The sequence below is a fragment of the Pipistrellus kuhlii genome, unplaced genomic scaffold, assembly GCF_014108245.1.
Source record: "Pipistrellus kuhlii isolate mPipKuh1 unplaced genomic scaffold, mPipKuh1.p scaffold_m20_p_11, whole genome shotgun sequence".
Lineage (NCBI taxonomy): Eukaryota > Metazoa > Chordata > Mammalia > Chiroptera > Vespertilionidae > Pipistrellus > Pipistrellus kuhlii.
The window spans coordinates 22,591,114-22,603,675 of record NW_023425416.1 but is presented as its reverse complement, the minus strand read 5'-3'; the positions used below and the strand labels follow the sequence as shown (position 1 = coordinate 22,603,675).

The 12,562-nt window shown below is 47.7% G+C and overlaps 1 protein-coding gene across 4 annotated transcripts in view; it reads left to right on the top strand.

Annotated features, from left to right (window-relative positions):
* The window catches only part of FGD5 (FYVE, RhoGEF and PH domain containing 5), a 112,761-nt gene that overhangs the window by 72,500 nt on the left and 27,699 nt on the right, over positions 1-12,562 (top strand). For all 4 annotated transcript variants that reach the window (XM_036431204.2, XM_045579211.1, XM_036431203.2 and 1 more), the window contains exons 6-10: positions 8,953-9,113; positions 9,380-9,536; positions 10,140-10,227; positions 11,905-11,955; positions 12,487-12,545. In XM_036431204.2, the coding sequence (XP_036287097.1) occupies positions 8,953-9,113; positions 9,380-9,536; positions 10,140-10,227; positions 11,905-11,955; positions 12,487-12,545 (516 nt within the window). The remainder of the gene's footprint in view (positions 1-8,952; positions 9,114-9,379; positions 9,537-10,139; positions 10,228-11,904; positions 11,956-12,486; positions 12,546-12,562) is intronic.

Here is a 12,562-nt window from a genome sequence, read left to right as displayed (position 1 = left end):
TGCGATACTTATGACCCTACCAGCGGTGTGCAGTAGGTGCCCAGGAATATTCAAGGCCACAAGATAAACAGGGCCCATTTTCTAAGCGCTTCTGCTCTGCTCCAGATACATAATTTTAAATAAATTAAATCGGGCATGGATATGTTTTGGAGAATAATGTTAAAATATGCATTAACTTTTAAGCTAAAAGATGAGACTTCAGAGACATTCTGAGACCAAGGTGGCTCCCTTCAGGCTGTGACCCAACATTTCCGGAGGCTGTAGGACAGATGGGAGGACCTTAATCTGACTGCTGAGGTAACCTAGGAGATGACCTCATGGTGGAGGTGGCATTGGAAGCAGCTTTGAAAGATAAGCAAGATATGAATCAGATGCCAAAGGCAAAGAACAAAGACAGAGGCTGGAAAAGAGGATTCACGAAAGCAGCAGTGCTCCAAGTGTGGTTCTGGGGCCAGCAACAGCAGCAGCACCTGGGAACTGGGAGATAGTAAAATTACCCAGTCCCACCTTGACCTACAGAATGGAAACCCTGGGTCGGGTGAGCAATCCGTGCAATTTGAACAAGTTGGTCAAGTGATTGTGAGGCACATTTAACTCGGAGAACAACCATTGGTATACAGAAATGAGCAGTCAGCTACAGAGGTAGGCTGGACCAGCTTTTGAAGGACCATGAACTACAGGCCCGGGATTTTCACTTAGCCCTGAGGTCTAGGCACAAATGAAGGTCTTAGAGGAGACATAAAAGCCCTGAGGGAAAAGAAGTGCTTGTTCTTGCTCCCCAGGGGGTCTCAGAGAACTGTGTGTTGTTGTTTTTTGTTTGTTTGTTTTTTTTAAAAGTTTTTGCTAAAACCAGTTTGGCCCAGTGGATAGAGCATCAGCCTGTGGATTGAAAGGTCTCAGGTTCAATTCTGGTCAAGGGCATGTACCTTGGTTGCGGGCACATCCCCAATAGGGGGTGTGCAGGAGGCAGCTGAACAGTGTTTCTCTCTCATTGATGTTTCTAACACTCTATCCCTCTCCCTTTCTCTCCGTAAAAAGTCAATAAAATATATATTTTTAAAAAAGTTTTACATACAGTTGAATGAACAAATCTTAAAGAGAGGGATCCCATTTTTAATAACCGTGTGCATATGTGTGCATTTGTAACCACCATCCTGATGGAACATTTCCATCATCCAGAAGATGCCTCTCATGCCCCTCCTCCATCAGTCACTCCCCAGAGGTTACCACTATTCTGCCTTCCATCACATTCCTTTGGGATAGATAGTCTGTTCTTGAAACTCATATGAATGGAATAATGAATTATGTATTCTTTTGTGTCTGGTGTCTTTAGCTTAACTCAATGTGTGAGATTTATACATATTTTCATTCATATATATATATATATATGTATATATCAGTATATATCAATATTCTTTTATATGGATATACTGTAGTTGGTATATTTGTCCTCCTGTTAATGATTATTTATTTGGGTTGTTTCTAGTCTGGGCTATTACAGGCAGGTCTCAGATATTGCTGGTTCAGTTTCTTAACTATTGCAGTAAAAGTGAGTCGTAATCTTTGCTGGTTGAGGGTTTTGCCTTCCGTTTGAAAAAAAAAAAAACAAACCCACACACACAAAAAAGCTACATCTGTAAAAGTGTATTAAAGCAAAGCACAGGTATGCCTGTATAAAGCTGTCAAATCTTTTAAGGAACATTTACACTCATGTCTTCTCAGTATTTTACCTTGGATGGGAATTGACAGGCCATAGATTTGGCTTTATTATAAACTGCCAAAGTTTACAAAAAGGTTGAAGAAATATATACCCCACCCTGATGTGTGGGGTACAACCTATTCCTCAGGCTTCCCAGCCTGCTGGGATTGCCAGTCCTGTTAGTCACGGCCATTCTGGTGCTCGTGAAGTGGTTTCTCACGTTAGTTTTAACTGTCATTTCCCTGAAGATTAATGAAATTGAATATTTTTCCTTCTGTTTATTAGCCATTTGGAAATCCTCATCTGAAAAGTGTCTTTTGCTTCTTTTTAAGTTGGGTTGTCTGTCTTTTTCTTATTGATTTGTAGGAGTTCTTTACATATCCTGGACACAAGCTCATTTTCAGACATGTGTATTGTGAACATTCTCCCAGTCTGTGCCTTCCCTGTTCAATTTTTTAACCGCTTAATTGAGATATAAACTTCATATCATCCAGTTCAGCCATTGAAAGTATAAAATTCAATGGTTTTCAGTATACTCAGAGTTGTCCAATTATCACCACAATAATTCTCATCAGCCCCAAAAGAATCCCATACACCTGAGGGAGCACTCTCCATCACCCCCCACCCCAAGCCCTATGCATCTACCAGTCTTGTTCTATCTCTATTAGATTGGCCTATTCTGGGTATTTCATATAAATGGAATTATATAATTTGCAGTCTTTTGTCTTTGGCTTCTTTTACCTAGCATAATGTTTTTAAGGTTCATCTATGTTGTAGGTAGCATCTATCAGTACTTCATTCCTTTTCATAGCTGAGTAATATTCCCTTGTGTGGCTAGACCACATTTTGTTTATCTGTCCTTCACTGGATAAACATTTGGGTTCTTTCCACTTTTTATTATTATGAGAATGCTGCTATGAACATTTATGTACAAATTCTTGTATGAATATTTGCTTATCATTCCCTTGGGTACATACCTCAGAGTGCAATTGATGGATCACATGGTAACTTTTTAACCTTTTGAGGAATTGCCAGACTGTTTCCCAAGTGGCTGCACCATTTACATTCCCACCATCGAGATTCTAATTTCTCCATTTCCTTTCGGTGCTTGTTTTTATATGTATGTCTTTTTTGTTGTTGTTGTTAGAGCCATTCTTGTGGGTGTGAAGTGGTATCTCATTATGATTTTGATTTTAAATTTTCCTAATGACTAATGATGTTGGGCATCTTTTCATGTGCTTCTTGGTCATTTGTATACTTTCTTTGGAGAAATGCACCTTCAAATCCTTTGCCCATGTTTAATGGGTTGTCTTTTTATTATAATTCTGTATGGAAGTCACTTGTCAGGTATATGATTTGCAAATATTTCCTCCTCTTCATTTCCTCCTCTTCACTTTCTTGATGGTGTCTTTTGAAGCACAAAAATTTTTAATTTTTAATTTCTCTGAAGATTAATTTCTCTATTTTTCTTTTGTTGCTTGTGCTTTGTTATTATATCTAAGAAAGCTTCGCTTAGCCCCAAATCACCAACATTTACTCTTACATTTTTTTCTAAGAGGACGAAGCACCCAGTACCCCTGGGAGAGGGAGTTTTAGCTCTTCCATTTAAGTCTTTGATTTTGAGTTTGTTTTTGTATAAGAAGGAGTCCAAGTTGATTGTTTTGCATGTGAATATCCAAATAGCTCAGCACCATTTGTTAAAAAGATGATTTTTTTCCATATTGCATGCTTTTTGGCATCCTTACTGATAATCACTTGGTCATAATGTGAAGGTTTATTTCTGGATTCTCAATTATATTCCATTGATCTATATGTCTATCCTCGTGCCAAGACCACACAGTCTTAATTCCTGTAGCCTTATAGCAAGCTTTGAAATCAGAAAGTGCGAGCACTCTAACTTGGTTCTTTGTCAAACTTGTTTTGGCTCTTCTGGGTCTCTTGCACACCCATAAGAATTTTAGGATCAACTTGTCAATTTCTGTTAAAAAGGCATTCAGGATTTTGATAGAGGTTGAGACAAGTCTGTATATCAAGCTGGAGAGTGTTGACCTAACAATATTAAGTTGTGAATATGGGACATCTTTCTATTTACTTAGGTCTTTAATTTCTTTCAATAATGTTTTGTTGTTTTCAGAGCACAGATTCTATGCTTCTTTGTTAAATTTATTCCTGAGCATTTTATTTTTTTGCCTTATAGAAAAGTAACAAGAGTAGGAGTAGTACATTGAACAATCAAATTTCCCTTTTCCATATTCATCTTTTAACATGAAGTCCAAATTACATATTTTTTTGTATAGATAGTACTATTTGTAGACATATATTTTTTTTTTGGTCAGTACTTTGTCCCGTGCTTTCTAGAGAGAGTGGAAGGGAGGAAGGGAGAGAGGACTGGAGGGAGAGAGGGTAAAGAGAAAAAGAGATGGAGACAGAGAGAGAGAGAGAGAGAGAGAGAGAGAGAGAGAGAGAGAGAGAGAGAGAGAGAGAGAGAGAGAGAGAGAGAGAGAGAGAGAAGAGCATCAATGTGAAAGAGACCCACTTCCATGCTCACTGACTCAGGCCAGAGATCAAACCTGCAACATAGGCACATGCTCCCGACCGGTAATCAAACCCGCAACCCCTCAGTGTGCAGGAGGACACTCCAACCACTGAGCAACACCTTTTACATTTTAAGAAGGCTGTGTACGCCCCCAGGGAATTATTTTCAGGGTTTCAAAGTACCCTTCAGGGATTGACCTGGCCAAGTGAAGTTGTGTCCCCTGTGCAGCTCTTGGCTTGCCAAGGCGTTTGTGACATAGGGGGTCATGGTTGATGTTGATGTCTGTTTGGCCAAATGGGATCCCAGTGAATCCACTTGACTTTTGGCCTTGGTTTAACCACTTCCAAGGATGTTGTGTCTACCCACTAACTGTTCAGCCCAGAGAACAGGGATGCTGTGTCACCCAGAACACTCAATGGTGGGTTTGGAGAAGGGGAAGGTATTCAGGGAACAAGGCCCCTGAATGTGAGTTCCCCTCTTCTACTGCAAGCAGGCCCGTTGTTCCCGAGAGTCCTGTCTGGGCCACCAATGGAAGGAAGAATCGGCGTGGGGCAATGGAAAGAGCTAGGGTTTTGGAGTCAGGCTGTTTTGGGCCTGATCTTGCTATCTTGGTGGCATTGGGTAAGTTACTTAATTTCTCTGAACATCATTCCCTTATTGGTAAAAACGGAATTAATAACAATGCCAAAGCGACAGGCTTCTTGTGAGGATGGAATGAGAAAGTGAATGCACAGTGTTGAGCATGCAGTGGCTCCCATGACATGTGTCCTCAGTAAATGCCAGCTGTTGTTGAGCACCTTCCTGGGCTAGGTTCTAGGGATACAGAGACAAATAATAGCCATTCTAAGGAGAAGGAGGGCACAGGAGGAAGTCATCCTAAAACACGACAGAAGGCAGTCTGCACACACCCTGGGAAGAAGGTATTTGTACTCCCATTTCATGAAGGGGGAAGTGAAGGTTCATGGAGATGAAGGGACTTGCCCAGGGTCATACCTAGGCAACTATCTAGGCAGACAAGGATTCGTTTGTGTTTTCTAAAGCCCTGAAAGGACTCCGCAAAGAGCTGGGGAAGCCAGTCTGGTGAGAGGGGGGACTGGTTCAGAGGGGCCTCGGGTTCTGGAGGGGTTTGGATTGGACCCTGCAGGCATTAGGGCCAGTCCGTTCTTCCTCCTTATTGTCTCTAGTCCATCCACTCTCTCTGTCTCCTTAGCCAGACTCTGGCCCAGTTTTGAGTCTTGAACTCTCTCCTGCTCTCCTAGAACGGCCACCTCACTGGTCTCGCTCCCATTCTGGCCACCCACCAGTTTCTCTCAACAAAGTGGACTTTCTAAGCATCTGGTCGATCACATTGCTCCCCTGCTCAGCTCTGTTCAATACTTCCCCATCACCCTCGGATGAAAAGCAAGTTCCTTGAAAAGTTTTCAGGGCCATGTAGGATGGGACCCCTGCCTGACCTTCCAGCACCAGCATGTTCCAGTCCCATGCACGTCTTTCAAGGGTGCACATACCCACACACATTGCACCCAAACCGCACCCAGCTCCTCAGTTCCCCCTCCACTTCAGGGCCTTTGCACACTGCTGTCCCCTCTACCTGGAGCACGCCCCCTCTTTCCCGGTGTAGGTGTTCCCTCCCTGGCAAGCCTTCCCAGAGCTAGGAGAAGCCAGTATGGACTGCCATGGCCCCTTGCTTTTCCCCACCACAGCACATCTACCCCTGTGTTGAAATGCTCTCTTTGCTCATTTCTTTTCCCCCCCGATTACAAACTCTTTGAGGGCAGAACTGCATCTCTCCTGCTCCCACTCCCTCCCAAGGCTTGATGCCGAGCAGGCGTTCCATGTGTTTGTGGAATGAGTAAGGGGCCGGGGGCCGGGGCCGGGTATCTTCTCCCCCCCTCCAGCCTGTGAGGGGGATGCCAGGCCCCCAGGTGCGATGGCCGGTCAGTGAGGGAGCAGGACCTTTTCAGGGAGTGATGGATGGTGTGGCTGGCCCTCACCGCTTCCAGCTGATGCATGAGTTTTAAGAACGGATGTATGTGGCGGTTCTGATTACGCTCCAGTTTTTTAAGTGAGTCACGTTGATGATGGCCATCCTGCCCGTTGGGGCTGAGTCAATTTAGTGAGAATTAATTACAGACAAGAAACCAGCTTGCAGCGCAGTTAATATCGGAACTCCCTGGAGTATGATGCAAATGCAGCCGTCAGTCCTGTCTTTGCTTGTCCTTCTCTCCGGCTCCCTGCCCACCCCCTGTCTGTGGTGCGCAAGGAGGGCCTGGGCATCAGGATGATCGGATTCTGGTCTCGGCTTCCCCGTGACTCACTCTCCTTTTCTGTTAAATAAGGGCCCGGCAGCCCATCCATTAGCAAGCATTAAATCACTCCTTCCCTGACACATACACTCCGCCGGACTTGATAAACAGCCGAAAACAAAACAAATACGGCCCTGCTCTGAAAATGTCATGTCTAAAATGTAATCATAACTGCCTTCAGGACAGCGCTTTACAGTTTCAAACATCAGGATGGACACCCAGCAGCCTCATGCTATCAATATACGGTCATCCCCATTTTACAGGTGAGGAAACAGAGGCTCGGACAGGTTGCAGTTTGCACACAGTCATTTAGTTACTCCTGTGCTACAGTTGGGCTTGAACCCGGCCAATGAGAGAATATGTCGAAAGTCGTCTGTCAATCAGTTGCCCAAGCAAGAGGGGTTATTGTCCTCCTCGGGGGATGCCAGGGCTGAGAAGACTCCGCTGGGCTGGAGGCTGGGTCCTAAACACGGAGACTCACAAGGAAAGAACGGGAGGGCCCCCTTGCTCCCAGGTCAACAGAGAAACCTCCCCTGCAGGTTCAGAATGATCCCGAGTCCTAGAGCCCTCTGTGGGCAGAAACAAGAACTAAAAACCAGATCACTAACCGCCCTCCCTACGTCGCCGCCCTCTTGTAATTCACACTCTCTCTGCCTTCTGAAACGTGCTTTCGGGGAGGGCTATGGCTGCTCAGATACAATGAGATTTGTTTCTAATTATAGTTCAGGCACGTGGCTGCCACATAAGGACACACATGCCTTCAGCCCAGAGGATTTATTAATGAAAAGACTCAGCCCCAAACGTTTCTGACCTTCTTGATGGGCTAGAGGTTTCCCCAGACCCTCGAGTTTTACCAGCCTGGGGCCGGTGAGGGCCAGCCTCAGCGGGAGCTAGTTCATCCTCCCTCCTTGGGCCTATAAGCTGGGGTGGGCCGCCCTCCCCTTGCCCTCCCTCGATTCCTGGCAGAGCAGGTTGCTGCCGCAGGAGGTCAGCGCAGGACAGGATGAGGTGTTCAGGAAGTGAGACCTCTGTAACCTCCACATCTGCTATCCTGTACGACAGCACAGGCAGCCTCTTTATAGACAATGGAGGGGCATGGATCTCCTGCCTTTCATGTTCCCGGGCTCATTCCCTGTCAGTCCCTCCCTCGCTCTCCTACTCTCACTCTCTTCTCATTTTTTTCTTTATCTCTGTCCACCTTTCTCTCTCTCTGCACCAACCCCACCTTCTGCCCTTTTTCCTAGCCCTCTCCTGTCACCACTGGATCTCCCCCTCTCCTGCACGCCTTTTCTGTGCGGGAGAAGACTGGAAAGACTTCTTGGAGGAAAGGCTGCCCATCCTCTCAGGCACTTTCCCCTTTTAGATCTCTACATAGAGGCCGTTCTAGCCATAAAGACTGTTCAGCAATGGAATTTACTGTCTTGCTCAGTAATGAGCTCCCTTGTCAGGGAGGCAGTTAAAAGAGGCAGAGTGACCTGAACGTTGTAAAAGAGATTTGACCTTCCTGATTTAGGCTAGACCCCATGACCCTTAATACTGAGATTTTCCCAATATGCATTGCTCCATAATTCAAGTTCATTTCAGGATATCTCGTGTATTAAAAACTACAGACCTGAGACTCATGCAAAAGCAGTTGTATTTAAAGATAATATATTTTTGTTGTGAGAAAGTTTTTTATTCTTTATCATTTGAACGTTTATTAAATTTAGTTTGATATTTAAAGTAATTAATTGTGGTACAGAAATGTTAGAAAACAGACACAAGAAGAAGAAGAAAATTATTCCTAATTCCATACTCCTGACAACAGCAACAGCCACTGTTTTCATTTCACTCCATTTCCTTCTAGCTTTTTCCTTTGTTCATTTTTTGCACAACCCTGTTCGGCTGAGAAGACAGCTTTGTGTCCCTTCTTGGTTTCTTAGCGCCAGGACATGAACATGGTCACTATCTGCGTCGTGTTTAGTGACTGTTTGACATGCATGGAGTGGATGCCTGTGACGTCTTACTTAGTTTTGAAATGACACAGTGCATGAACCTCTTCAGAGACTGCTCATTGTTAAGAAAGGCTTCATATTTCCTCAGAAAGGAACTACCCAACCTCTCACACATCTTGTAAAAGAAGAGCGTGCCCCCAAGTTCCCACAAGGGCGGGGGTGGGATGAACCTGCTTCAAGCCCGATTCTGTGCTACGAGCTGCACCGGGTGCCCGTTAGGCATTGGTTACCTGTGGCCACAGGTGTGTTGTCAGCCCTGTGTCACAGGTGAGGATGCTGGGGTCTGAGACACCGGTTTTCTAGTAAGGTCCTAGCTGTCTGTCTGCAGGCCAGGGCTCCAAAGCTGCAAGGGAACTGCCAGGGTGGATGGGCTCTCAGTCCTGTCGACCCATGGGTAACAGGCCTTTGGGGTTTCAGGATTTCCACGGAGCTGTTGTGAGGGCCTTGGATGAAATGGACCAAGAGGGCAAGGACACATTGGCCAGGGAGGAGCTGAGGCGTGGCCTGAGCGAACTCCCAGCCATCCTCAACCTTCATCAGGGGATCCTGGAGGAGCTGGGAGAGAGGCTGCTGCACTGGTGAGCAGTCCCCGGACTCCCGCCCCAACTTCTGTCGCTCTAGGGGGTTTGGGGGGGTTAGGAACCCCACCACATGAAACGGTGTCTCCATTTGACAGATGTGGAAGTCGAGACACAGAGGTGTGTGGTCATGTGCCTAAAGTAAAACAAGTGTGGGAGGGTCAAGCTGGGGTCTTCAACCAGGGACGTGACTCCAGCTCCCACGTCCAGCACTGTGCTGGTCACAAGGCTGAGTTCTCGCTCTCCTGTCCCCTTCCCGGCTGCAGGGAGGGCCAACAGAAGGTGGCCGATGTCTTCCTGGCCCGGGAACAGGAGTTTGACCACCACGCCGCTCACATCCTGCAGTTTGACAGGTATCTAAGTCTGCTCGCTGAGAACTGCCTCCATTCTCCCCGGCTGGCAGCTGCTGTCCGTGAATTTGAGGTGGGTGCCTTGGTCCTCCGAGAACCTGCTGTAAGGAGACGGGGGTGGAGCTGGGTGGGTATGGCTAAAAGCAAATCGGTGGGGCCTCTAGGTCAGTCTGCAGCTGGGGGACAGAGGGGTGGAGAGGGTGACCCAGCAAGAAGAAGGACCCAGAAGATCCCCTGTTAGGACAATCAGTGACCACTCAGTGAGCCCCAGCCACAGCGAGAGTTTCAGGGGCCCTTTCTTCTTGGTCCCAGCAGAAAAGTACAAAGTAAGGTGGAGGCCCAGCCATTTGAGTGACAAAAAAAAAAAATGGCCACCAGCTGGGGATCCAGTTACTGGGCAGAAAAACGCAGTGCTTTCTGCTATTACTAACATTAGGTGCACAGCTGGGACTGCAAGAGCCATATGGCTGAGTATAGCACAGACTGAATTGTCACAGCAGGTGGTGCTCCTCTGGGAGGGCTTCCTGGAGGAGGGGGAACTGGTTTGGAGATGGTGGAAGCTCAGTTTGGCCAGGAAGAGGTGTGGCTAGGACAGTGCAGGTGGGGATTCAGGAGCCCAGTTCCTGAAGGCCAGGGTCCCTGATGGAATTTTGTCCTCCCTGTCTCTTGGGAACAGCAGAGTCAGCAAGGAGGCGGCCAGAACGTGAAACACAGGCTGCTGCGGGTGGTTCAGCGCCTCTTCCAGTACCAAGTGCTCCTCACAGGTGGGCCCCATGGGAGGCAAGGCGCACTGAGACTGTGGGGAGGGAGGGCCCTTGAGGAGGGGGGTGGGGTGATGATGGCAAGATGTGTGATGGTAACCTCCTAGGAGGAGTGGGGGGGGGGGGGGGAAGGACCGCTCTCAGTTCCTGCCTCCTGCCTCTCCAGAGGGACCAGACCCTGCCACCACCTTCTCTCCAGCTGAGCTTTGGGCCCTCTGCTGCCATCTTGGGAGCCGCACTGCAGGGGCCACCTCCTGTGTCTTCCTCCAACCTCACCCATCCTAAACACAAACACACACGTTCCCACATTCTTCATTTCCTCCCAGTCTTAGTGGGTGGCTGCTTTCCTGAAGCGGCTCTTACCAGGAAAGTGCCCCTTGTGGCTGAATCCGTGGCATTTCCCACCCGGACCTTCCGGCCCTCTCTGTGGCTTTGTCACTGACCACCTCCTGCTCCAGCCCATCCACCCTGGGACCTCTGTGACTCCCTCTCTCCCTGGCCTCTCTCTGACTGCTCCGTCATCTCTGATAGCAACCTTGCTTCTTCCACTGTCCCATACATGACTTCCACTGTGTCTCTTGGAAGTCAGTCCTCAGTCCTCTTTTCCTCTCTACAAATTCTTCCCAGGAAATGTCATCCCCTTTGCTCCCTCCACCTGCCAGAAACACACACACCTCTGCCCAGAGCTCCAGACCCATGTACTCGATTGCCTTGTAAGTGGACAAAGACCCCTTAGCCTGAGGAACCGGCATTCCAATGGGGGAGATAGACACATACCTAGTGATACGCATGTACATCCACGTAGTGACCAAGGCCGTAAGAAAACTACATTAGAGCCAGGAGACAGAATTCATTCATCTAATTCAACACATATTGATTGGGCATCCCCTGTGCCCCAGGCCCTGTTATCTCTATGCTAGAGATATAGCAGTGAATTAAACAGCCAAACTTTATAACACTGTGGAGCTTGTCCTCTAACAAACAAATAAGGAAATAAAAATATTATTATATGTTGGTGATAAGAGTGCTGAAGGAAGATAAAGCAGGTGAACAGCGCTCTGATGAGACACAGCACTCAGGAAAGATCACTCTGAGGCGGAGGCATTTCAGAGATCTCGGCGAAGTGAGGACATGAGCCTTATGAAGATCTGGAAGAAGGAAGTGCGAGGTAGAAGGGACACAGAGTGCAAAGGCCCTGGGGTAAGAAGAAGCTTAGCATGTGCAAGAAATAGCAGAAAGCCGGCACTGCCAGAATGAGTGAGTGACACGGAGAGGCAGCTGGAGCGAGGCCAGCCCGTGTTGGGCTTTGTGAATAAGAATGTGTTAAAACATCTCACTCTACTGTGTTGACAGTCACGGCTGTCTCCCCCCGGACATGTGCTTCTCAGAGGCAGGCTCTCACCTTGTTTGTGTCTCTATCCTGACGGCATGGCACAAAGTCAGGCACACAGCAGTTGCTCATGAGAGAATGACTAATCGTGGTGGCAGTGGTGCTGGTGGCAGACCTGGAGGCCTGATATTGTGGCAGTATCGTGGTGTGATAGGGCTAAGAAGGGTGTCCACCCTGTCCATTCTCTGGAAACTTTTCTTCCACTTCTGGAGGGAGAGGAGCCCCTTCTGTGGACAGGAGGGGCTGCCTCACCTGGGCAAACTGACTCCTGGCTCTTGTTCTGTCTGCAGACTATTTAAATAACCTTTCCCCGGACTCAGCTGAGTATGATAACACACAGGGTAAGTTCAGCATGAACCCCCGGCGTGGGGGTGTGTGTGGGGGAATCACAGTTCTGTTTTGTCCCAACTCTAGATACTACATCAGTTCTAGGCCCGGGATATAGTCCGCTCCCCACCAGCTGGGGGTGCAGTGACAGGAAGCTTCTAAGGCTTCTGACGGGATTCTCCAGAATGGAGAACGGGCTCTGGTCCAGTCAGGAGGAGAAGGGGCAGTGCCACGTCGAAAACTTGATAGGAGGCAGTGCCACATCTAAAACACTCACCTGTGTCCCTGTTTCCTCTCAATTCTATGTGGCTGTCCATATGACCTGTCAAATGGTCAAATTACTGTTATGTGGCAAAGCTAGGGTTGGGCCTGTGACCTGACCCAGCCGTGGGAAAAATTGGTGCTGAAATTTACAAGGCCCTGAAAATGCAGTGATCTCAGGAGGTGGAGTGGGGAGGGAAGAAGACAGGCAAGAGGTGAAGATGGTGGCAACTAGACCGGCCCTCCCCAGAAGGCCCAGCTGTCTGCTCTGCTTCCCTCCTCAGGCGCGCTGACCCTCATCTCCAAAGTCACAGACCACGCCAACGAGAGCATGGAGCAAGGGGTAAGTCCAGCCTCCAG